Source organism: Besnoitia besnoiti, chromosome IV (genome assembly GCF_002563875.1).
Source record: "Besnoitia besnoiti strain Bb-Ger1 chromosome IV, whole genome shotgun sequence".
NCBI lineage: Eukaryota > Apicomplexa > Conoidasida > Eucoccidiorida > Sarcocystidae > Besnoitia > Besnoitia besnoiti.
In genome coordinates this window covers 1,416,055-1,439,995 of record NC_042359.1, presented here as the reverse complement: position 1 = coordinate 1,439,995, position 23,941 = coordinate 1,416,055, and the positions used below count along the sequence as shown (strand labels likewise).

At 59.1% G+C, this 23,941-nt stretch overlaps 3 protein-coding genes and 1 non-coding gene across 4 annotated transcripts; 1 reads left to right on the top strand and 3 right to left on the bottom strand.

Moving 5' to 3' along the window:
• Window positions 1-1,828: 1,828 nt before the first annotated feature.
• Window positions 1,829-5,908, bottom strand: BESB_053550 (uncharacterized protein; the record flags this gene model as incomplete). The annotated part of the gene is made up of 5 exons (XM_029363790.1): window positions 1,829-1,895; window positions 3,000-3,072; window positions 4,338-4,462; window positions 5,101-5,199; window positions 5,877-5,908. The coding sequence occupies 5 exons, from the start codon at window positions 5,906-5,908 to the stop codon at window positions 1,829-1,831; spliced, it is 396 nt and encodes a 131-aa protein (XP_029219713.1).
• A 1,172-nt stretch (window positions 5,909-7,080) lies between these two features.
• On the top strand, window positions 7,081-9,718 carry BESB_053540 (asparaginyl-tRNA synthetase (NOB+tRNA synthase); the record flags this gene model as incomplete). Its single annotated transcript, XM_029363789.1, has 3 exons — window positions 7,081-7,903; window positions 8,300-8,938; window positions 9,162-9,718. The coding sequence occupies 3 exons, from the start codon at window positions 7,081-7,083 to the stop codon at window positions 9,716-9,718; spliced, it is 2,019 nt and encodes a 672-aa protein (XP_029219712.1).
• A 2,698-nt stretch (window positions 9,719-12,416) lies between these two features.
• Window positions 12,417-22,817, bottom strand: BESB_053530 (uncharacterized protein; the record flags this gene model as incomplete). Its single annotated transcript, XM_029363788.1, has 12 exons — window positions 12,417-12,850; window positions 13,389-13,848; window positions 15,046-15,321; window positions 15,778-15,974; window positions 16,493-17,044; window positions 17,806-18,344; window positions 18,594-18,672; window positions 19,124-19,218; window positions 19,641-19,845; window positions 20,516-20,641; window positions 21,228-21,289; window positions 21,418-22,817. The coding sequence occupies 12 exons, from the start codon at window positions 22,815-22,817 to the stop codon at window positions 12,417-12,419; spliced, it is 4,425 nt and encodes a 1,474-aa protein (XP_029219711.1).
• On the bottom strand, window positions 14,520-14,601 carry BESB_057830. Its single transcript has one exon. It is a non-coding gene; the product is annotated as a tRNA-Ser (tRNA).
• Window positions 22,818-23,941: the final 1,124 nt, after the last annotated feature.

Below are 23,941 nucleotides of genomic sequence, written 5' to 3'. Positions count from 1 at the left end.
TTACAGATGGAGGGCGGGGAAGTTGGTGCTAGCGATAAGATGCTACTCAACTCCGTAGATACAGACAGTAGCACGGTTCAACTTGTACTGGGGGACTACACGCACCAAGACACAGAAAACTACGCAGGCACAGAAATCAACAACTAAAGAAACAAACGCAAGAGGGAAGTCACCGACCGACACAACAGCACACGCCCACGAGTATGACATCGATAATCGCCCCTAAATTTTTGAAAAAGACATGGAACACTCACACATAAACTAACAAGGCAACATATATAGAGGGCCTTGAATTTTACAGAAAGACCGAGCGACACGATGTATCCAAAATACGCTGATGCCGTCACCCGAGCCGCCAGATGTCTGAGCAATCCGACGCAGACAAAAATATATCGGTTCACGTCTCGCCCTCCCTGATCCCCGCCCCCTGGCCGTCAGCGAAACACATTTTATTCCAATCTGTACGAGTTTAGCTTCTGAGGCGGCAGCGCAGAGTCAAGGCGTCCATTTACTTTTCATTCGCCCGACCCCGTGAGCGTGTGTGTCCCCCATCCCCCCCCTTTGAGGCCCGATACAGAGTGCGGAGCCCGAAATCGCAATACGACATAAAAATGTAGACTTGTTCTGCGAGATCCCGCGAGAGCGAGGCGATGATGACGAACCTGAGTCATCGACGCGGGCAGCCCCCTCTGTGTCTCATGCATGTTGCCAAGGTCATATAGGTAGAGGTATGGCTATTTAAGACTCTGCACGACGAACCCCATGTCGTTAGGAGTAGGCAGCAAAAGGAAGGCGAATCCAAAGCTGTTTTTGGTACTACAAAAGAAAGAGAAACACAACACAAAGCGTGCACATGAGGCAGTCGCGAACCGAAGCGCAGACACTAGAGCCCCCGCGGCACCGCCGCGGCGCCACGTGCCGCCACCCCGACGAGACCGACGAAGAATCACGGATATAAATCAGCCTGTGCCGCCCAATGATAAACCTCGAATGCGACGGCCTCGCACACTCTGCTACAAACAACGAGACAAGCGACGTGTTCCACCTTGTCTCCACTCTGGCGAGAGCGGGAAGTCGACGCAGGGGACACCCCACCGGCAGCCGCACCCGGGACAGAGAAGCCATGCAAAACTCGGGCGTCCGCGCTCATGTAAACAATCCATACCGTGTCGTCCCCTTCGAGAAACATGACACAAAAACGCACTGTATGCGTTCGCAGAAAGCACGAACGGGAAAGCCTTCCTTCGATCGGCCGACAAAGACCTTTCAGCCTCGCGAGGAACACATCAGACACTCGACCCTCTTTTCTCCTCTCTCGTTTAAGGAAGGCTCCACACGACACATCTCTGTGGGTCCGCAACGGGTTCAGCGGCCGCCCGCACCGTCACATGAACCGAAGGGAAACGAAAGAAGCATGGTGCAATATCTCAGCAGGGCAGGGCTTTGGAGTCTGGCAGTACGCGGAAACTCGCGAGACCTCACCTCCCTAAACAGAACCCTCTCCACACGCCACGTACACGATAATTCTCCCGAGAAGCAGGCAAAATCACTCGCAAACTCGCGCTCTCTAAAGACAAATCGAAGCGAAGAACTGGAGACTCAGTGCCAGCTAACCATTGGACTCGCCTCTCTCCAACCACGCCTAGCGCATCCCACAGGCATGGTTCCGCTTTCGCGACAAGCCATTCAAAAAGACGCATCGACGAACCTGAGGCTCGGCTCGAAGACGGGGACCCACGCGTACTGCGACTTGGATACTCAGAGAACAAAAACACGCTGGGAGTTGGGGACGAAGACGCATGTGAGAGACGCACCGAGAACCGGCGACTTACAGATCGTTTCCTCGCAGAAGCCGCCGATGAGAGCCAGAGGAACAGCCGCATGCGAACTTGATACTTACGAGGTAAAGCGGACGCCACGTGGATCAGGCGAGGACGGAAACGAGCGCAGCGGCGACGCAGATTTGGCAGCATACGAAACACGTCGGATGCAGCGTCACAATTGGATGTTTCAGGACGGGAGACAGAGCGGAGTAGGGGGGGCAGGGGCGCGATCGCGAGACGTGGCAGCAGGACGGCGAAGAGAAAGAGTGAGCAGTGACAGCCAAGAGGAACGAGAGAAGGCGCGGACGTGGAGCGAGAGAAGCCGAGAGAGAGGTCGAGACGATTGCCATGCAGAAAGCACAAGACACACAAGCAAAACGAAGGAAAATGATTTGCATGCATAAAAAAATCCAACACGCACGCGCGATACGCCGACGACACCACACCGTAACACGCAATTAAACACGGGATTTGGGGTCCGGCTTTAGCGTGGTGTGAAAAAAACGAGACCGATGCATTACACAGACGCCACACCTCCGTCCCGCCCTCAGACCCACAGCTATTGACACTGCATCACTCGCTCGACCTCTCTCGCGGCCTCTCCACTCGGCTAGCTCCAGCATGAGTCTCCTGACCCTCCAGGGCCCCCCTTCTTTCTATCCTCTCCCTCCTCCCTCCTCGCCGCGCCCTCACTCCAGAGGCACGACAAGACCCGGAGAAAATCAGACAACACACTCGGCGTCTTTGCATGCAGAGTGCCCCCTCCCTCCGCCCCCCCGACCTCACACGCGCATCGAGTCTCATGGCCATCCTTGCGTCTCTGTCGTGAAATTGATCAAGCTTAGTCACCTGACGAGCAGTGCGGAGACAACACGCTCACGCCTCTCGCTCGCGAAAGTCAAGCGGGCGGCGCAGTCGACACAGAAACGACCGTCTCCCCCACGGAATCTTGAACACAGGCCTTTGGCGACATTGACATACACTCACGCACAAGAACATGTTCACGCAAACGCGCATGCGTCGCAAGGCAGTATAGCGGCGCGTCCTGTCCTTTCCTGCTAAAAACTAGGCGCTGAGACGCAGCACTGCTACTGAGGCGAAGCGTGTCTCCTCTCTCCCTCATCCCTCCCTGCCACGGGAATAGGCGATCGGTTGCAGGATTGCCATCGCACGTACTGTTGCATTAATTTCATCATGCATTGATATTCATCCCTAAGCGCGAGGAGCCACTCGGACGTCGCAGATCGCTCTGTGAAAAACAACACGCCACACGCCCACAGCAAACGCCCCTTCCTCTTCACGCCGCCTCGCGCGCCTCCCCTAGCCGGCGACGGCACACACTCGCTTCACGCGAGTCTACCGCAGACACACACATATACCCATCCATTCATGCATACATACACGTACATACATGTATATGCATGTATATATATGTATATGTATGTAAGGGGCGTATACCTGCGAAGCGACTGGAGAGGATAGTTCAATATCCCATGGCGACTGCACTAGCACTTTGTTCACGCACAGACGAGCCATGAGGCGAGAGAGTTGACGCAGTTGCGCGGGCCCTGTCACCAGCACGTGGACACACAGACACGCCAAAAAACACCTCTCAACGTGGCACGCCATTCAACCGTCGACACGCTCCGACGCCACTCTCCCGCCTGAGGAATCGCCACACGATGATTCCGCAGGACTTAGACTCATATACGCATGCACGTATCACACGGCAGTGCGAACCGCGAGCCAACGACGCGTTGATGAGGCGGGGAACGCGGACTTCGCGGCGCGACTGGCTTCTCGTAAAAACCAGGGGACACACACGCGGCACAGTCGACGAAAAAACTAATCTTTCAAAGAGATGGAAAAAGGCTGCGCCATCCGCAAAAACTTGCGACAGCGCGGGAGAGCGAACCAACTCGACTCACACCATACGCGTCTCTGGGCAGCGATGAAGACGCGGCGCTTGCGAGGACTTGAGAGCTTGACACATGCAGCGCTGGTTTCACGGGAAAATAGAAAAACACCTCATTCCGACTCTGCCCCATAAAAGTGCATCCATCAAATATACACATATATTCATACAGATATGCATATATATATGCACATACGCCGGCCTCGCTAGCCTGCTAGACACGTGTCGAAACCACGGGCTTATTGCTTGTAGTGGCAGGAGCCCGGGCGGCTCGCCCATTTTAAGAACACCTGAGAATCACGCGCCCCTACGCAGACCTGCACCGACCACCGCCTCTCCCACGATGAGTCTACGACCGTACGTGCCTTCTCCGCGTGCCAATACACGTCTTTCACGGGGTCTCAGGCACCCCAAACATGCTAACATACAAATATATATAAGTAGATATGCATATGCATATACATGGATGCGTGTGCCGCGCGCATTTGCAGCAAAGGTAGAGCAAGGGTGCGCCGGGGCATCACACGGGGGACTTTGAGCTGAAGGGAGTCGCTGCGTTTTCCCGTCACAAGTGTCTGTCTCGTGCCCTCATTTCTCACCGAGAGACGACAATTCGCTGGCGGGAGACAGCAGCGCCGAGCCGCTCAAGCTCGTGGAGAACAGCTGCTTCACGTTGGAGGAGCCGTCCGCAGCTTGGTCCTCGAGCCGCAGAGTCACGGGGTTCCTGTGAAGTCAACGACACAAACAACGCGCCAGCCAGGCAACAGGTGCAACACAAAGCCAGTCTCGATGCCGAATACATACATTTACTGGACTTCAAGGAAGGCGAACCACACAAAGGGGTCGCACACGGGCAAGTTTTCAACAGACACGAATACAGGTACATTTCCGTAAGCATACGGGACATTCGTAGAGAAAACAAAGGCATCGAGGCGGTAAAATTCCACGGGTTACCAACACAAGAAGAGATCAAGGCACGCATACGCATTCACGGGTCGGCACTCAACAACGAGTTGGCAGGGGGGGAGTCCCGTATTCCAATGAAGGCGAACGCCTGGGTTCGAACCCCGGACCTCGCGCGAATGTGATCAACTGACATGCAAGGCGTCTATCCCGACTCAGAATTGCAGACGACAGAGGGAGGGGGGGGCATCGATCTAGGTCAGGCAAGAATCGACGACGCAGGCAAAGAGATGTATTCAATCGCAAAGCCAGTCTGGCTTCGCTTGAACAGGAAGCGGCACATATCGCGCACTGGAGCGACGCAGAGATGCCCTGAGGATGCGAGGCACGCGCACGGGCAGGAAACCGGCGAACGGAATCTGTTTGAGCGATTGGCGAAAGGCAAAAAGCGCCGCTTACGTTCTGGTGCAGAGGTAAGGCATCATGGCCGCCACCGTGCGAGGCGCCTGGTAGTAGCGCCGGTAAGCGACATCCGACCCGAAGTGGCGGGTCGCCACCCTGAGAAACACGTAGAGAAAAAAGGTGGATCTCGACGTGAGAGCTGAAACCCAAAACGCGCGCGCTCCAACTGTCGCACGCGCCTACTCATATGTATGTATATATATGTATATTCGTGCACATGTGTGCACGCAAAGAAATACACCACACCACGCGGCTCAAAGTGGCTATGCGAGGTGAAAAACGGCCTCGAAGAGACTGACAAGGGAACTGGAGGACAGGGATGAACTCAAGTCAGGAATCAGGCCGCGCTGCTCCCGGCGAAGGAGCGCCAGTGCGTAAGCGGCAGCCTCTCGCGCGAGTTAATCGGCGGGAAACGACAGACTGGGGCGGCGACAGGGCCGCAGACACAGCCACGTGAGAGCTCCGTAGACGGACGTGGCAAGAAGCTCATGTGCAAAACGTGGCAAGAAGCTCATGTGCAAAACGTGGCAAGAAGCTCATGCGCAACGCCGATATATACCACGCGCCAGTGAGCAGAGGGGCGTTCACGGGCCTCTCTCGGCGTGACTTTGAGCGGCGTAGCGGCTCGCCACCGTGCATGTGTGCGATGTTGGGGTTGCAGACGCCCGCGTCATCGTCGTCGTCCGAAAAAGAAGCGCTTCGTTTCGCTCGCGCAGCTCTCTGGTCTCCCTCCCCGTTCTGGACTGCTTGCCCGTCGTGCAGGGCGTCTTTACCTGTACGCGGAGCGGAAAGTTCCGAACCGCATGGCGGCAGGGTGAGCCTGAGTGACGCGACCGAGAGGAGGAGAGATGCCTTCCGCAACCCAAAGAAACTTCTGGGGCGATTCCCCGCTCAGAGAATGCGGCCTCCGCAACGGCCGCAGAGCAAATCTTGTCAACGCAGCCGACAGTGGGGTCCGTTGCCGCCTTCGCCACAGCGCGCTTCGCCGCCGTGTGTGGGTTGGTGTTCGCGCGGAGGACGGCAGCAGCCGCCTCTGCGCAGAGATCGAGGAGAGAACTGACGCAGGCGCAGGCGCTGCTGCGGCGGACAGCGAAACCACACCCCTGGGGTCTTTTCTCACGCGGCCAGAACCTCCCGCGTGTGCCTTCGCCTCGACTTTGGCGGAAAAACGAGACCTGTCTTGCGTTCTCGCGATTTCGAACCCCTCCTCCACCTCTCTGCGTAGGGCGCGGCGCCGCCTTTCAGCTCCCAATCCGCCCACGTGGGTTTCGAGTACCCGAGGAAAAGCCGACGGCCTTTAGCCGTCGTCGGCAGTCTGCGCCGCGCGCGGAGCGACCCCCCCCCCCCCCCCCCTCCGCGCGCAGGCGACCTTTTCCTCTCCCCCCTTTGCCAGCTCCGACAGAGAGCGCGCTACGTGGTGTCGGCGCAGCCGCCGCAGCGGTCGCGAGGGCGTTAGCGCGTTTGTGAGACACACACACCGGGAAGGCACACCGGGAAAGAGAAATTGGAGAGGGAAGGCGACGGAGAGAAAACTTCGCGCCGGCGCTCAGAGCAGGAGCAGGAAAAGTGGAGGTGGAGCGTGCCGCGCAATGGGGAGGGTTTGCTGGCGGTGGAAGCGCGAGAGCCGCGGGCGGCTGCTTTTCGTTTTTCAGGAGACGTTCCTGTTGCTCGTTCCTCGCTGTGCGGGCGTGCGTTGCGCTGTGGCTGAGAAAGTGTGTTGCTGTGTAACTGTCGTCCTTCTATACCGCCGAGCGATTCCTGCGATTTCTCAGATCCAGTACGAGCTAGCGTCGTCGCTTCTCGAGTGTGCCGAGACACCGAACAGAGTGACGTTCTCCATACCCGTCAGGAGGCGTGCTTCTCTGTTTTCTCTGCGACTAGCCGCGAGCGAACGCCGCGCCGCCGCCAGAGATATCTACGAAACGGCTGCGTCCCCAAGGGAGAGGAGACAAGGGGCGAGGCGCCTCTTTCCACTCGATGTCTCACGTGCCGCTAAAGGAGTTTCGTGTGTTTTCTACCGGGTCTCAGGCCTTTCCGACGACGCGTCATCGCGTGCTTCTGCCTTTTCTGGTCATCTTGGCGTCTTCTTCGCTGCGCGGCTCGTCTCCCGCAGCGGCGGCCTCTGCAGTGCGTGCGTCGCGTGCCTTTGCCTTTCCGCCTCGCGTGCCTTTTTATTGCTCTCGCTTCGCCAGCTTCTTGCTCGCTGCGCCTCAGCTGCCGGCTCCTGGTGCGTCCGTCTGTGCCCTCACAAGCCGCCCCGTCTCCGTCCGTTCCCGTTTTTTCTCCGGCGTGCGTCGCCCTCCTGCTGCACAGGACCTCTCCTTTTCTTCGTTCGCCTCCGCGCCCTCGCAACGTCTCTTTTCTGCGGAAAAAATGGCGAGCGCCGAGTTCTCTTCCCCCGCGCCCTACACGCCCGCGCCGCTAGCGGAGACGGTGCCGACAAGCTCCAAGCAGCCGATCCCCGTCAGCGGCTGCGGGTCCTGCCGCACGCGACTCGCGGCGCTTCTCGATGGCGGCGACGTGTCCATCGAGAAGTTCGTCGGGCGAGAGACGCCGGTGACGGTCTGCGGCTGGAGCAGATCTGTCCGCAAGCAGGGCGGCGGCAACCTCTGCTTCGTCGTGCTTAGCGACGGGAGCACCTCGAGCAACCTGCAAGTCGTCGTCGAGGCCTCGATCGGCGGAGACTTCCAGCAGCTCCTGAAGTGCGGCGCTGGATGCTCCTTCAGATTCACAGGAGACGTCGTCAAGAGCCCTGCCAAAGGCCAGGCCGTCGAACTCGCTGTCAAAGACCCCAGCAAAGGTATGGAGAGTCCCCCCTGCCCATCCAGCAGAGATGGCAAAGTGAAAACCCAGAGGCAGAAGGATAGCGATCGCACACACACACGCAGGCAGACTCGTGCTGACCTAGCTGACTCGCTTCGCGTCTGCATGCGAGGCGGGACGGCGCGGTGTGGAGTTGCAGAGGCGTCACAAGGTGGCGCCAAGCAAGGTCAGAGGAGTCGCCGCTGCGCACGAGCCTCAGCTTGAAGCTCGTTTCTAAGCGGCGCCCATTTCCGCGGGGCGCGAGAGACGGGGGAAGGTACGCGTCTGTTAGCCCATCAGGGCGGAGGCGATGCGTCTTTCTCGTCTAGGGTGTAAGGAGCTGAGTTGCACTCGCAGAGTTTGAGCGCGTGCCTCTCGCCTCCCGTCCTTTCAGGTCACTCCTTCGAGATCATCGGCATGACGGATGCAGCCAAGTATCCGCTGGCGAAGAAGGAACACACGCGCGAGTATCTGCGCGAGATTGCGCACCTGCGCCCGCGTTCGTACCTGATTGGCGCGGTGACGCGCGTGCGTTCCAACCTGGCGATGGCGACGCATCGCTTCTTCCAGGACCGCGGCTTCCTCTACATCCACACGCCGCTCATCACGGCCTCCGATTGCGAGGGTGCGGGCGAGATGTTCCAGGTGACGACGGTGCTTCCCCCGCCACACGCGCCCTCTGAGAAGAAGGAGGCTGGCGAGGGCGCGAACGGCGAGGCGGCGGCCGCGGCCTCGCTCGTGCCGCTGACCAAGGACAAGAAGGGCGTCGACTATTCGAAGGACTTCTTCGGCAGACCCGCCTTCCTGACTGTCTCTGGGCAGCTCGCCGTCGAGCCCTACTGCTGCGCGCTCTCCGACGTCTACACCTTCGGTCCCACCTTCCGCGCGGAGAACTCGCACACCTCGCGCCACCTCGCCGAGTTCTGGATGGTGGAGCCCGAAATCGCCTTCGCCACCCTCGAAGACAACATGGTCGTCGCAGAGGCATACGTCCGCTTCTGCGTCCAGTGGGTCCTCGACAACTGTCGGGCCGGTAAGCCAGAAGTCAGGGGGGGGGAAAGGGGGGAGTCGAGTTCAGGGTATGGAGTCGCGCGCCTTGCGGGGCTCGTCGGGAGGCGGGGCCCAGGTGCGAGAACGTTTGTTGAGCCGCGGTCGAGGGGCGCGGTGTGTGATTTGCGGGGCGTTCTTTCCGTGCGCGTCTCTGCGTGGGGTTTCGACGTCTTGGGCGGCGTGAGTGTGTGGCGTCTGTCTCGCAGACATCGAGTGGTTCGCGAAGAACCAGGAAGAGGGTCTGATTCAGCGCCTGGAGAACATTCTGGCGGAGCCGTTCGCGCGCGTGAGCTACACGGAGGCGATTGAGTTGCTGAAGGCCGCGGAGGCGACGGCGCAGTTCAAGGAGAAGGTCGAGTGGGGTATGGACATGGGCAGCGAGCACGAGCGGTATCTGACGGAGCAGATTTTCAAGAAGCCGTGCATCGTGTACAACTACCCGAAGGACATCAAGGCCTTCTACATGAAGCTGAACGACGACGGAAAGACGGTCCGCGCCATGGACGTCTTGGTGCCCAAGATCGGCGAGCTGGTCGGGGGGTCCCAGAGGGAGGACGACCGCGACCGCTTGGATAAGATGATCAAGGAGAAAAACCTGGACATCGAGTCCTACTGGTGGTACAGGGAGCTGCGCGAGTACGGCACCATGCCCCATGCCGGCTTCGGGCTCGGCTTCGAGCGCCTCGTCATGCTTGTGACTGGCATCGAAAACATCCGCGACACCATCCCCTATCCGCGGTACCCGGGTCACGCTGAGTTCTAAGACAGAAACTACAAAGAGACACAGGCCCCTGCAGCGAGTTGAGGGTGGGGGGGGGTTGCTATAGACTCACACACCTCTACTGTGTCCAGGTGAACGTGTGTGCATGCGTTGCTCACGGGGCTCGGGGGGGAGGTCGAGTCTGAGGGGCGGCACCCGGGTGCGCGTGGGTGTCGACGTCTAGGGAGGAGTTGGTAACGCGCTCAGTTCCCGTGGACCCAAGTGACAGGCCGTCGCTCGGGTTTGTTTGTAGAGGAAAAGCAGGGCGGCCAGCGGAGAAAGAGTTTGAGTCCTTTCCTCCCCCTTCTCAAGAAAGAAGTAGGACCCCCGCGTTGTGCCCAGTTTTGGGCTGTATAGTGCGCCAGCCGCTCACTTCTCTCTTTCGCTATGTCCGCGCGCGTCTCGTACACACGGAGGCTAGGCCTCTTATCGGGCTGGCTCTTCGTCCCCATTTTTTTCCTACTTACGTAGGGCTCCTGCGTGTTCCATATGTAAATATAGATATATAGGTAGGCCTTTGTGTGCACTTGCGAGTATCTGTACATCACGTGCATGCGTCTACTCTATGACATCTGCAGCAGGGAGTTCGAGGGGGGGAGGCTGCTGGTGAGAGGCGGAGGGATGAGCGAGGATGCTGCGCGCGAGTCCAGAGTGTGGCGTCGCCAACAGCGTTTGTGTTGTGTGCGAGATGATCATTTGTCCTTGTTTGAGCGGATTTGTGCACAGCGGATAGAACGTCATGTATCTTCCCGCACTCGCCTTCTGCCTTGTCGCGGCGTGACGGCGACGCAGCCGCTTGCGCCTGCAGCATTCATTAGTGTGTCGCCACTCCACAGAAGTGCCTCCTGCATGAAGCAAATGACAATATCGAGCGCGCAAATTGGCTGTCAACGAAAGCGTTTCATTCGTGCGACGGACGCACGTGCGTATATACCCGCACCCTGGGGTGTGTGAGACTTACTGTAGCGGGAGCAGCGGGCTGTCTGCTTCCAGACTGCATGGTGCTGCTCGTTTATGCGCAGTGACGCGTGCAAAACTGGTAGGTGCGTCACGACTTGAGGTCATGAGCAGTATAATTCAGTGCTTTCTGGTCACGATTCAAGAGCGCGCCTCGCTCGAACAGAAGACGCGCGGCATTCGAGTCAGAAAGACACTGTGGCGTCTCCGGATTCCACGAGAGACCCCGTTCAACGCCTGAAGTGGACGTCGCGGGTGAAGGCAGCACGTGCGGTCACGCACTGACTGACGAAATCGCACGCGTGGCAAGGCTTCGTGGAGTGAAGCTCTGTGACCGCACACGCCGCTGTGATAATATTTAACACACAAGAGTGCGAGAACGGTCCTCTACTTGTGCGTCTTCGCACGTGGGCAACGTCGAGGAAGAAAGAAGGAAGCAGGTACATAATGCAGTTCCCCACCCCTTCCCCCACTGCAGACACTTCAGCGAATCTCTGTGTGTGCGCTGTGCTGCTTGAGGCATGTAAGAAGGTAGCGCCCAGGCACTCCTCACGCGCAGCCAGTCCGTCGTAGACTACACACAAGCTCGCGAGGAAATCTCGAGTCTCAGTGATGTGGGACGCGTTACCTGTCAACAAATGCACCACTTTAGCGATACGGAGTGTGCGGAAGAGGATGCACTGCAGTGGGGATCACACGAACGCGAGGCTGTACGAAAGACTACGCGTCCTGTCTCTGTCAGTTGATTCGCTTCTACATTCAGCAGCCCCGGTCCCTGACGCAGATCTGAACAACGCAGAACTGTGAAGTTTCGTCATTCATGAAACAGAACTATCCAGACGGCAGGTAGCGGTCTCTATTTGCCTTGACTGCCTCGTCTTTCTCGGCTGCAAGTTCGCACTGAAAGGCGTCTACTACGCAGTAGCAAAAGGGACAAGAAACACGGTAGAGGTACAGCCCGTGGAGCGACACCCAAGCTTTGGTCTAGCACGAATCAGCGACGGAAGCTGCACTCTATCAGAGGTTGGGAGTCTTCATTTGCACTCCGCTTGCCGGCGAAAGGCTACACGAATTCACTACAGACCAGCAGAGATTTGTGTGCGCCTGCGGGAGGTAGATGAGGCTGTAGGCGCCAGAGATATTTTTGTGCATATGATCTTGAGGCGCTACCGTTCGCGGTACTGCGTTAGAATACGCTCCAAAATTCTGGGAAGACATTCACACACTGCACTGAATTACGTGGAGAGCTCGAGTCTTGAACAAAAAAGAGACGATTGCGAAAAACGTGTTGTTCGGGAGAAGAGCAACTGGTCCCACAGCAAAGCCTGCGTTGGATTTGAAGGAAAATACGAGGAGACTCAGAAGGCAGACTCCGAAGAAACAGGAAAGATTCCCAGACACTCGCTAGAAGCCGACAGAGCCCGGAGAGACATGACAAGCATTCTGACAAAAAAGCGGATTTTGACCTGCGAAAGCGAGAAGAGCAGAGTAAGGACCAGGACGCGAGAAGGCGCGGAGCATAGCGTCTCGTGCGGAAGCCTGATGACCAAGGCTCAGCTCTCCGCCCGCGCTCACAAGCGCGCCCTTCGACAAGATGGAAAGGAAACCAAACGAAAATCTCCCTCAGGTTTTCGCGCAAAGCACTGGCTCAGAGTCCTTGCGACGCAGCCTTGTCTTTAGTCTCAGTTCCTTCGCGCTCGGCCACGTCGAGACTCCGCGCCCTTTTTGTCGCTCTTGCCCGTCTTCATTTTGTCAGCTGCAGCGCCTTCAGAACTAATTTTTCCACAGCCAAGTATTGAGCCTCGCTGCGAATATCGCAGTGAAGCGCCTTTCCTGCCACAGACTGGAGAGAGGAATAGACGAGCTGCCTCGCAGGCTCTCCTGCGCCTCCGGCGCCCTCAACGCCGACTCGAGGGTTCGAGCCAACTGAGGAAGGGAAGGAAGAAGAAAGCGGAGAGGAGGAAGAAGAGACATAGGAAGGAGATGCAGCCAGCGCTGCGGAAGAGTCCGGCTGCCGCGGAAGTAAACAGAGAAGATCCACAACGGCCGCGGTCGAGGGATCCGCGAGATGCAGCAGGCCGTGGCGGCCCGCAGGCACGCCCTCGGAGCTTTTCTTCTTCAGTCCGGGGACGATGCGGTTCCCGCACAACGCTGTCTCGAGCATCCAAATGACAGCAACTGCGTTGAGCAAAAACAACAGAAAACAGAAACAGTCGTCATCCGCGGTCTCACCGAAACGCCCTCGGAAGAATCACACATGTGAGAGAGACAAACAGACTGCGCCGCCGCATGCTAGCCACTACCACGGCTCTTCTCAGGCGTCACAGCGCAGGCCTTTATGCCGAGCTGCAATACATACATAGATTCATTCGTGTTGTCCGGGCTGTGCGTCAGGCTGCTGCCTCTTCCGTGGAGCTGTCGCTTGCTTCTCGCTGCCTGTCCGGATCCTGTGTCTAGAGTCATTCATGCCGCACCCGCAGATCGATCAGCCTCTCCGGTGTCTCCTCTCTACTTCCCGCGCCTCGCTGAAGCCTGCCGACTGGCGATGAAGCACCTCGCACAGCGGTGATGATAATATAGTGGTGTCGAGTATATGTTTGACAAACCATCTGGATACTAGCTGTACGAATGGGGAACGGGCGCGTATTCTCCTCAACGCTTCCATCCTTCCGCAGCGCTCAGCCTCCCGTTCCCGGTGGCTGCTTCTCTTCCTCACCCGCGTCTCTTCGGCGTGCTTCGTGTCTCGCCATGAGCCTTGCGTGCGCCTGCGTCAATCTGAAGAGACCCTCGAAGAAGCGGACTGTGACGCCCGTCCCGCCTCCAGCGCATGCGACTTCTCCCCCTAGGTAAGAGGACAGCGCCGCGAGCCCCTCGTCGCCTCCGTCCCCCTCGCCGTGTGGCTCCCGCGGCTTCTCAGAGCCGACCTCCCGCAGGCGCACATAGTAGCGAGAAAGGATCTGCCCTGCCTGCCGCGACAAACCTGGAAAAAACGAGTTCGTCGCGAACGCCAGATACATTCGAAGCAGCGACGTTGTCCACGGCAGGATCAGCCCGAACGGCGGAGGCGATGCAGAAGAATGCAGAGGCGCAGGCGACGAGCCAGACGAGGGCACATTGGAGGTCTTAGCGACCTCTTGAGCCGCGGATGCGCCCGCGCGCTGGCGGCGGCCGACAGCCTGAAACAAAACAGCGCGCGAAAACGAGAGCACTTATCCCGAAAGGCACGCCTCGTGCACGGCGTCATGCATCCATGCATGCAAAAATACACATGCATGCATATATATATATATGTACACGCATGCGTACTGCCTCAATACGCATGTTTATACAGACACACAAAGGCAGTCTATACGGACACACCAGCCGCGCTGGAAGCGAAGGGACTGCGTTCACATGCGCGCCCCCCGGTCCTCCACGCATCACATGCATGCTTGAAAAGACGGACGAGCACAGAAAGACGAGCGTGCCAAACCGCACGGACACCTTCACAAAAAAAACCATATATATACATATATTTATCACAGAGAAATGGACAGAGCCAATGCGGCACGTCGAACTCCCTCCCCCCGCCCCCCCACGGCACATCCCGCCTGCGACCGCAGAGCGAAATAACAACAGAAAACGGGGAGAGAGGCTGGTGGAAATACATCCCTGCCTTCACTTCTACCTCTGTGGAATATGCATACGCGTGCATGGAAGGTGACAAGGGCGCCGCCGCGCGGCCTTCGTCTGACACACGCCGGAGCTGCGGCGGAAGTGAGAAGAACGAAGAAAAAAAAAGGGCACAATACGCGGCCTGAGTCCCGTATGCCTGTGCATATCTACGCGGTGGCGTATAGGCGCGTGACGACGGCGGCAGGATTCAAACCTGCGCAGGCAGATCCTAATGGATTTCGAGTCCATCTTCTTAACCACTCGGACACACCGCCTGTGCGTTGGCTCCCGACCTCCCGGATGAAAAATCGATTTTAAAATTGGAAATCTTTCCTGCATATATATTCAACCTTGGTTGTAGCAACATGCTTCCCGTGAGCATATGCCTGCCGTGCGGACGAGCACTACGAACCCTACGCCCTGTAGGCCAAGGGAATCCCCTGGCATTTCATGTATAATGACATGTAAAATACATATTTACATATATATACCAGAATATAGAAAATTTAATACGTAGATGTAATCGCATGCAAATTCTCCAAGAGCTATACGGTGGGACGGCGTGCTTTGCCTCTGCTTCTGTGTGGTTGCGAGCCGAGACACCTTTTCGCGCAGATCTCTCTCTCCAGGGGCACTCGTGGACGCATGCAGTCGCCCGCTCAGCGTTCTCTGATTCAGCCGCACGAAAGACGCATCGAACAAAAAAGACGTCCACTTACTCGCTGCACAAGGAAGTCTGTCACGGCCTCGGTAGCTCCCGGGGCGTCTCCGAGAACGACAACGGAATCGAAGCGCGAGAAGAGCGGCGGCGGCATGTTGGCATCGAGGCAGGGCAAGTCGTCGTAGCGCGCCTGCGCCGCGCCCGAGGAGGGTGCGCCAAATAGACGCGCGAGAGGAACCGCAGAGACGCCGCGGCTGCCGGCGACCGCCCCCTTCTCTGTAGTGCTTGCCGCGATAATGGAGCAGCGCGCCGTCAGCCGCGTCACGAGTCCGGCCTGCAGACGGCGCAGCGAGAGAGGAGGAGGAGAAGAAGGTACAGGAAGGAACGCGCGCAGAAGCCGGAGCAACAACGACAAAAAAGAGAAAATGAGCGAGTGAACACGAAACGCCGCATAAGCAGGGCAGGACGACGCGCGCAAACGCGAGCGTGTGGGCGCGATGAGGCGTGGAGCCACGACAGGAAGCCATTACAAAGAGAGCTAAAGTTGCAGGCAAAAGGAATTAGGGAGTTAACTTAGCACTGGAACACATTGTTTCACTCCGGAGTCCACACTCAATCTTACCACACATGCTACTTTTACGACACCCGCAACAGAATCAAACGAAAGTCGAGGGAAACGCGAGGCACGAGAACGGGTGATGGAAAACTGGTGGTGTAAGCCCTCCTTCAAGCCTCGCTTCGAAGCTCTCGATTCGGCTTTGATCTCTGGCACCGCGCGCGCGCGGCCTACCTTGGCGACCGAGATGGACTGCTGCTCCATGGCCTCGTGAATGGCAGCCTGCGCGTCCTTCTTCATCAAGTAAAGGTCGTCTAAGCAGCAGACGCCGTCGCTCGCCAACACCAGAAGCCCCGGATCAAGGTGCCACGCCCCGTTCGTTGGGTCGCGAACGGCCGCGCAGGTCAGACCCGCCGCGGAGCAGCCCACGCCTGAGAGGCAAAGCAAGAAACAGCGCGCGACACTTTCACGTTCTCTGCTGCTTCAGCGGCTCGACTGAGCGATGGGCGCCGGCGCTCCCGGTTCAGGAGGCGTTTCTGAGGCGCGGTGCCTCGCAGGCGGACAGCAGAGAACATGTGGCGATACAAGGCTTATCACCTTTGCCGTGAACCACAAGCGCGCTGCAGTTGGGCAGCACATGAGCGCGTACAGCAAGCCTCCACACATATGCATGAATAATAATACATATATAGATAGATAGATTTACACATATGTACGTACATATATATTTATGTACATGCATATATATATATATATACATATGTGTACATACAGATGCATGCGCGGGTCTGTGTGGGGAGCCGGTGCGGCGGCCGGCTGATATTATTTTGCCTTCTGAGCGTTCTTCAGTCAAATCTGCGACGCGCCAGCAGCCTCGATGCGCCTCGCAAACACGCACCTGGCGACGCCTTGGCTGGACAATAGTGGACTACGCTGCGTGTCGTCTTACCCGTCGCTGCATAGGCTTTCTGTGCGAGTTGTTTTCCCGCGAGAAGAAGCATCGACTTGCCGGTTCCAGTTCCGCCGACGAGTAGCAGATGGCATTTGTGGCGTGTGTCGCATCCTCCACTGCCTTTCTCCTCATCGCCCTTTCGTTTCCGCGCCGCTTCTTCTCCGTCGCATCCGCCTCCGCCCTCGTGCGTGGCCCCTGTGTGCGCGCCCGCGTTCCCGTCACTCCCGCCCTCGATCCTTCTCGTCTTCCGCGTCGCTGCGTCTCCCTTCGCGGCCTCGAGAGCTTCGCGCTCTTCGTCCTTCGCGCTCTTCAGCTCGCTCTTCGCCTCGCCCCAGAAGAGGTATGCGGCGCGCGAACTCGGCGGCGACCAGATGTCCTCCTCCTTCTGCTGCGTGGAGGAGGCGCTCGCGACGAACTTCTTCCACCGCGACCCTGTCTCCTCCTCAGCCGCCGCGCTCGTCGCGCCGGCGTCGGGCGAGAACGAGGCCGCCGCCAGCGCAGAAGGGTCTCCGAACCCGCCCTGTGGAACGGTCTTTGCCATGCATCCGCCTGAGACGCCAAGAGGAAACAGAAAGAAGCCGCGCGCAGAGTGTCTGAAATCCGCGTGCTGCACCAGCACTAATCGCGGAGACACAATCGCCCCAGAGGGGTCTATCGCGTGCCGCACCAAGGAAACGCCGCGCGGCGGAAGCGTGGAAGCGCCGGCCTGTGCGCGGCAGACGCGACACTCGAGGCTCGCGGCGAGGCGACGTCGCGAGACAGATCCACAGAGAAGTCAAAAACAAGAAATCCACCGAGAAAGAACGGCGACGATTCGCCACCCAGACGGCGAGCGATCGGTCGCAGACGCGGCCATCAACGACCCTCTCCCCTTGCGAGAGAGAGAGAGACGCTGCCTGCCAGGCAGGACGCACGAGGGTGTCTCGCAACTCGCCGCCACGCTTATCTCTGTGAACGTACTAAGCCCTCGAGGGAAGACAACCAGGGAAACACAGGAAAGGAAGAAGTCGAGCGTCGCCGCGGGCTTTTTTCTGTCTCTGCCTTCTCCAGGAGCTCCCCATAGTACGATAACAACGATGCACGGCCTAGCTGACTAGCCACGATCTGTATGGTCTCAATGCTTGCTTGCAAGGTGACGAAAAGGAGACGGGCTCTGCTCGGGGCGCTGCGTCTGTTTCCGCCAGGCGTCTGCCTCCCCTCTCTCCTCTCAATTCCGTCTTTCACGAGAGTGTCTCCGCAGCCCTCCCCTTCCCCCCCTCTCGATCAGTTGGTTTCGTTTTAACGCGCACTCGCTGCATCTTTGGCCTTACTGATAATCGTAAGCAAGATGGCGAGCTTCGCAGGCGCCGCGCCGTAGAGCGCTGGGCACGCAGCGTCAACGAGCTTGCTCCGCGCCGCCCACTCGTCCCAGGGGGCAGGGTCGGAGCCGCGCGTCGCTCCCGCCTCCAGGCGTTCGCCGCTGACGGCGTCGCGCCCCGTAGACTCCCAGAACGCGTCGAATATCTCCGGCAAGGCAGGCAGCTTCTCCTTCTTGCCCCGCCTCTTCGCCGGCGACGAGGCCCCGCGCGAGGCTGCGAAGAGGGCAGACCCCGAAACCGGCGCGAGCGGCTCGCGCGGCGGCGCAGGCCGCGCAGAGGCTGGGGCGGCGCGGTGAGGCGAAGAGGGGAAAGCGGCGGTTGCATCCGCCTCCCTCAATGCGCGGCGTCTCCGCGCGCGCGCCTGCGAGAGGAAACTCCGTGCGAGCAGAGGATCTTGGAAAAGAAGCGCGGCGCTGTGCCGCGCAGCCGCGAGAGGATCTGGCCGAATGCGAAAGACGTTGTTCGCCTCCAGCACCAGCTCGACGTCGGCTCTGAAAACCCCGCGGCGTCGAGCAGACAGCCGCTGCATGTGTATGCACAACTGTGTGGAGCTGTAGACGCATCGGTCGTCAACTGACGGATATACATAGGAGGAGAGATAGACATAGAGACAGATAGATACAGATAGATAGAGACAGAGAGAGAGAGATAGAGGTAGACAGTAGCTTCAGAGTTTGAGACCCTTTCGGAATACGTTCAAATAGGTAGACATTTCGAGACCGCGAGCGCCACACTCTTACCTGGTGTCTCGAACGATGCGCTGCCAGCGGCGCCCGACGACGCCTACCACGGTGATCACGTCGCCCAGCGACACCGTTCCTGAGGAGGAAAATGCGAAAAAAGACTTCCTCTGCAGCGGTTGACTGGCTCGCGCGCCAGAAAAAAAAAAACGGGGGACTCCTTTCGGCACACCCAGAAACGCACATGGAGGGGCTTGAGAGAGGGAAAGTCACGTTTCGAAACTCGCGGCGAGGCGTTTGACCGTGCAGCAGCCCAGAGGGGTCGCAGAGTCGCTTGAAACCCAAACCCAGTGCACGAACTCTGCCCTGCGAACTCGAGGCAGCCTGCAGCTGCTGCACTCAGCTGCCGGCTGCCTGTCTGTCGCCGATGCTCCCGAGCCGCCCGTCGAGCGGAGCGGAGCCGCATCGTGGGAGGGAGAGCCTGGTAACGGATATCGAGAGAGAAACGAGTGTCGCACTATCCCGCGAGTGTGCGCCAAAAAGGAAGAGCGCTGCGAAGAAAAAACTGGAAAAATAGACAGGAAACGCACCTGCCAGATCGCGCAGCAGGACCACAGGCAGCAGGGCGCGGTGAGCGGGATCCCGAGACAGATACTTGCGGGCACCAGAGAGCGTGCAGCGGAGTCTGCAAGAGTGGAAAAAGACGCAGCGCCAGCGAAGACGAGCGCTTGGAAAGCACACAATTAGATGCACACACAGCCCAGCGTCGAAGATCAACACCCCATGGACATCTCCATTATATATATATATATAGATATGTAAATATAGATATATCTAAACTCACATATGGATATATATATGAAGGCAGGCACGGTTGGAGTATGCCGGCACGCAGCTCAATAGCAAGCGCCGGCACCCACAGAGGGATGCATCGGCAGCTCCCCAGGGCAAGGCGCGCGCATGCAGCAAACGCACGCGCGCGCCTGGAAGCAGCATGTGCATAGAGGCAGATGGGACCCGCTGCGTGTGAGATACATCACCTGCAGTGTCCGCCCGCTCTCGAGGCCGCACCGAGGAAGCTGACAAGGTCGCGGGTCTGGCGCCTACTTGATTTCTTGGTAGTCCATGAGGCACGCGCCCTCTCCCAGGGAGTCGAACGTCTCGCCCTCACAGGGACCAGTCCGCCTGCCGCCTCGCCAGCGACTCCCCCCTGCGAAGCCTCCGCCTCCTCTGCCGCGCGAGCCTTGTTTCCTTCCCTGGCTCTCGAAAGTCTCTTCTCCCGCGCGGCGGAGATTCTCCCGAATCGCAGCACCTGCAGGCCCAAACGCACGAACTGCCCGCGCGGTGAACGGCGGTGGCAGCCCCGACACTCCTTGCCGCAGTGCCGACGAGAGCGAGCTGAAGAGAGATGAGAAGAGAAAGACCTCCCGCGACAGAAGCCACACGAAAGGCTCCCGAGTGCTGGAGGAGACATCGGGCAGCCGAGCTCAGCGGCGGTAGCAGCAGTGGCGTCGCGGCCCATCAGGAAGGAGGACTGTGGGAGGGGCTCTGAAGCAAGGGGCGACGCGCCGGAGGAGATGAGCCAAGGTTGAGGCACCGAGAAGAGAGACGCGTCTGCCGTCTGATGTGGCAGACGCCACAGCACGCGGAGAAACGGTGAGCGAGAGGACACGACAAACTTTTGGAGGCCGCCTTTCTCGCCTCAAACAAAGCCACCTTGAGAGAGGACAGGTGTCTCCTCTTGGCCCCGCGCTCCTTGAAGAAGCGGAAAAGCGAAACAGGTGCTCCCTTCGACTCTCTGCGCGTCTAGAATCCGAGACCAAGAACTGAAACAGAACGCAACATTCTGTCTGCCGGCAGCCGGAAGGGGTGGCGGACGCCCAGGCTCCTCCTCCATAGTTCACACGGAAGAAAGGAGAACGGGTCGCGTTACCTAGAGGCGTTTTCCCCTCTCTTCAGCGGCGGTCTTGAGCGAGACTTACTTCCCGCAGGGCACTGGAGAGGGATATCCAGCTGGTAGCCGGTCTCCGCGCACGCAAAGACCCGAAAACTCTGGCCGCACTGCCTGCAGGACATCGCGCGCTCCTCCTCAACAGCCTGAAGATCGCCTGGAAAAAATGCACAGCAAGGCGGCACACACGTGAGGCAGGCGAGGCGGGAGACGCACGCGATGAAGCGACGGCTCAGACGTCGAGGCAAAGGATGCCGAGGGCAGATGTGCTTGCTCGAAGAAGGCCGCCGCGGAGAAGCCACAAAAAAGAGCCTTCAGTGTGCACCGAAATAAAACGTTCTCTCCGTGACGCATTTACAAGGAGCTGCGCAGCGATTTTGCGTGCACGCACATGCGTGTTAGATGCAAGTTCTGGCGCGTGGTGTCGCATTTCTGGCTAACGATGATTGACTACTGCGGTCATCAGCGTTCCCTTGAAAGGTGGAAGGCAGCAAAGTGACAGTCCCACGATGACGAATTTTCCGAGACGTGGGCGCGACAGCCACTCACCCAAAAAGGAGCGAGTAGAAAGCACATCTGAAGACAGTCCCACGAGAGCGAGCGCGTCAATGGCCAGGGCCCATGATGAAGGCAAACCACGAGGTTGAGGAGAGCGTACGCCGGACCCTCTAGATGGAACGGAAGGGAACTGAGAAGCGGACGAGGCGTTTAAAGACTTGGGATTCGCAAATGCGCCAGCCTACCTGCGCGCGCGACGCGCCCTGTGATGCAGATGAGTTTGCCCTCGTCGCTCGTGTGGATCTGCCTGCAGAATGAGACGCAGAAAACGCGGCGCCTCACGACGGGCTGCATCAGGGTGTCCTCGCTGCGGCCCCTGGAGTGGCGTCTGTAACCGTGTCGATTCTCAGGATCTGCTCTCTGTCTGTCACTTACAGCGGCGTGCGTCGCTCGATGTATCTGTCTCGCGGGAGGTGCGTGAGGCGGACTTTGAGCTGCGGCGCAGTCTGCAGCAGCAGCTTTTCCTCCTCCTGTCGGCGCAGGTCTTCTTCGCTTTCTTCTTCGGCCTCGCGGCAAGCCCTTGCCTCGGGCGCCGACTGCGCAGCCGCCGAGGCCAGCGCCTGGCTGGCTGTCTCTCCGCGCCTGCGCGTGAAGCGCGCGCGCGCCTGCAGATGCAGGAGGAGGCGCTGAGCGACGTCTGGCAGCAAGCGCTCTTCGAAGAGTGCGAGGGTCTCTCGCGGGCGATTCAGCAGCGCCGCGCCCAGCATCGGCGCAAAGTGCAGCAGCTCCAGGACGTCGAGTTCGAAGGGGACTGTGGAAAACATCTCGTGCAGCGACCGGTGCTGCGGATCGTAGAAGACTGATTTCCAGAAGGCCGCAGAGCTCTCCGAGAGCAGCGGCGCGGCCGCCGCGTGCCCAGGGACGCAGGACGAGAGGGTCAGCGGCTCAAAGATCTCCTCGCGCAGGCCCACGTCGGCCGCCGAAGAGACAAAGAGCCCCAGGACGTACAAGTGCGGCGGCGAGGCCAGTAGAAAGCGGAGAAACGACGTCGCAGATGCCTCCAGAGACAGCCCGTCGAGCGAGGCGTGAGCGGCTGCAGTCCACGGACTCTTTGCGTGTGACGCGATCTCCCACACCGCCTCAGAAAACGCTGGCAGAACGCCTGTTGAACCGCTCCACGGAGCCTCCGGCGGGGGGGACGGGTGCGAGTTACAGGCGTCAGCCGGCTCGGGCGCGGAGGCCCCAGGCGCGCGAAACGTCGAGAGGCTTGCAGGCAGCGTCTGCGAGGCACTCGCGTTCTGCGACGAGGCCTCGCTGACCGGAGGCGAGAGCGCCGCGCCCGCCTCCGCGGTCGACAGCCAAACAGACACACCCGCGAAACTCGACGAGGAGTCGCCCGCCGCCGGCGCCGCGCGAGCCGAATCCGACGCCTCCAGGTCGCGCGGCAGAGCCCCAGCCGGGCGCGCACCACGCAGAGACTCGGACGGCGCCGCCGAGGAGAAAGAGGAGGACGCTGGCGGCGGGCGCCAGGAGCTGGTTTGCAACGGGGTAGATGGGGAGGGCGAGGGAGACGCAGCAGGCGCAGCCGAGGCAGCGGATTCAGAGGGGGACGCGGACGAGAAGCTGGACGAAGGGGGCTCCCGAGCCGCAGACGGCGGAGGGAGCGGCGAGGCGTGCGGCGCGAATGGAGCTGAAGACGACGGAGCAGGAAGGCCTTTGAAGGGCTCTCTGTCTCGCTGCGTGCCTGAGGAGACGCGCTCTGAATGGGCGCCGGGAGGGCGGCTGGAGCTGCCGCCTCCGCGTCCTCCGAGGACGCCCCAGTTGCGTCGCTGCATCGCTGGCAAGTTGCGAACGAGGCGCGGGCTGCATAGAAGGAGAAAGACTGCAGGAAGAAGCGAGAGACGCGAGGCCCTATGAGGAGAAAGAAGAAGCAAAGACAAACCAGAGAAACGAACGGAGAGAGCGACGAGGACTCGAGAGCGGGGAAGACGGAACCAAAGAGGCCGCGCGGGTCAGCACAGGAAGAAATGCAACGACGAAAAGATAAGGAACGGCAGGCGAAGAAGAGAGAAAGCGAGGAGGGGTTCAGACGGCGCAAAAGACCAAATGCAGGATAAAAAGAAATCGCGACACAAGGATTTTAGAGTGTAGCAGAAACAGAGAGAGGAAGGCACCTGAGGACTCCCGGAAGGAGAGCCAGAAAACGGGTGATTCGTGATCTGAAGAACAAACGAAGGATTCTCCCTCCGCGTTCTACAAAACAGCAGCCATTTCCGCATCTGTTAACGCAGCACACCCGCTCTCTAGCAGGGGAAACAGCACAGACAAGCTGAGGAGTGACGCGCGCATGCTGCAGCGCACGTCACCATGCTTCAGGGTTCTCCTTGGAGGCGCAAATGCCTCAGACAGGGGAAAAAGGGCGGACTGAGACCGAAGAGAGGTCAGCCAGGACCGGATCGTAGGCAAGGCTGCAGGATTTCCTGGCGTTGGCCTGTGAGAAATCCAATCTTGTCGCTGCGATTTTCGCATGTCCTGTGAAAGCTCGAAGTCACCAGGTTGCACACGAGAGAGTTGGCCAGTCAAATGGCATACGCAGCGTCCATATCGACGTTAGACGACCAAGAGAACGGAACGGGAGCAAGAAAGAGAGAGCTAAGGGCCTGGAAGAAGAGGTTGTCATTTGCAAAGACATGGACGCGCTGCAATCGCTGCTACGCTGATACGCGGCGGAGTTGCAGAATGCCGCCCCTCCGCGAGGGCTGTTCCTTGTCGCCGCCTCGCATCCGCCTCTTCCAACGCGGTTCTTCGTCACTGTCCAGCTGTTGGGACTCGGGATTTCCCGTCAAAAAAGACGAAAGTGAAGAAAATGACGAAGCGCAACGTCCCATGGGCGCGGGGCGAGTCGCGCGTGTGCTACCGCATGCGCCCATCGTGTGTATCGGGAGTATCGACTCTCCGC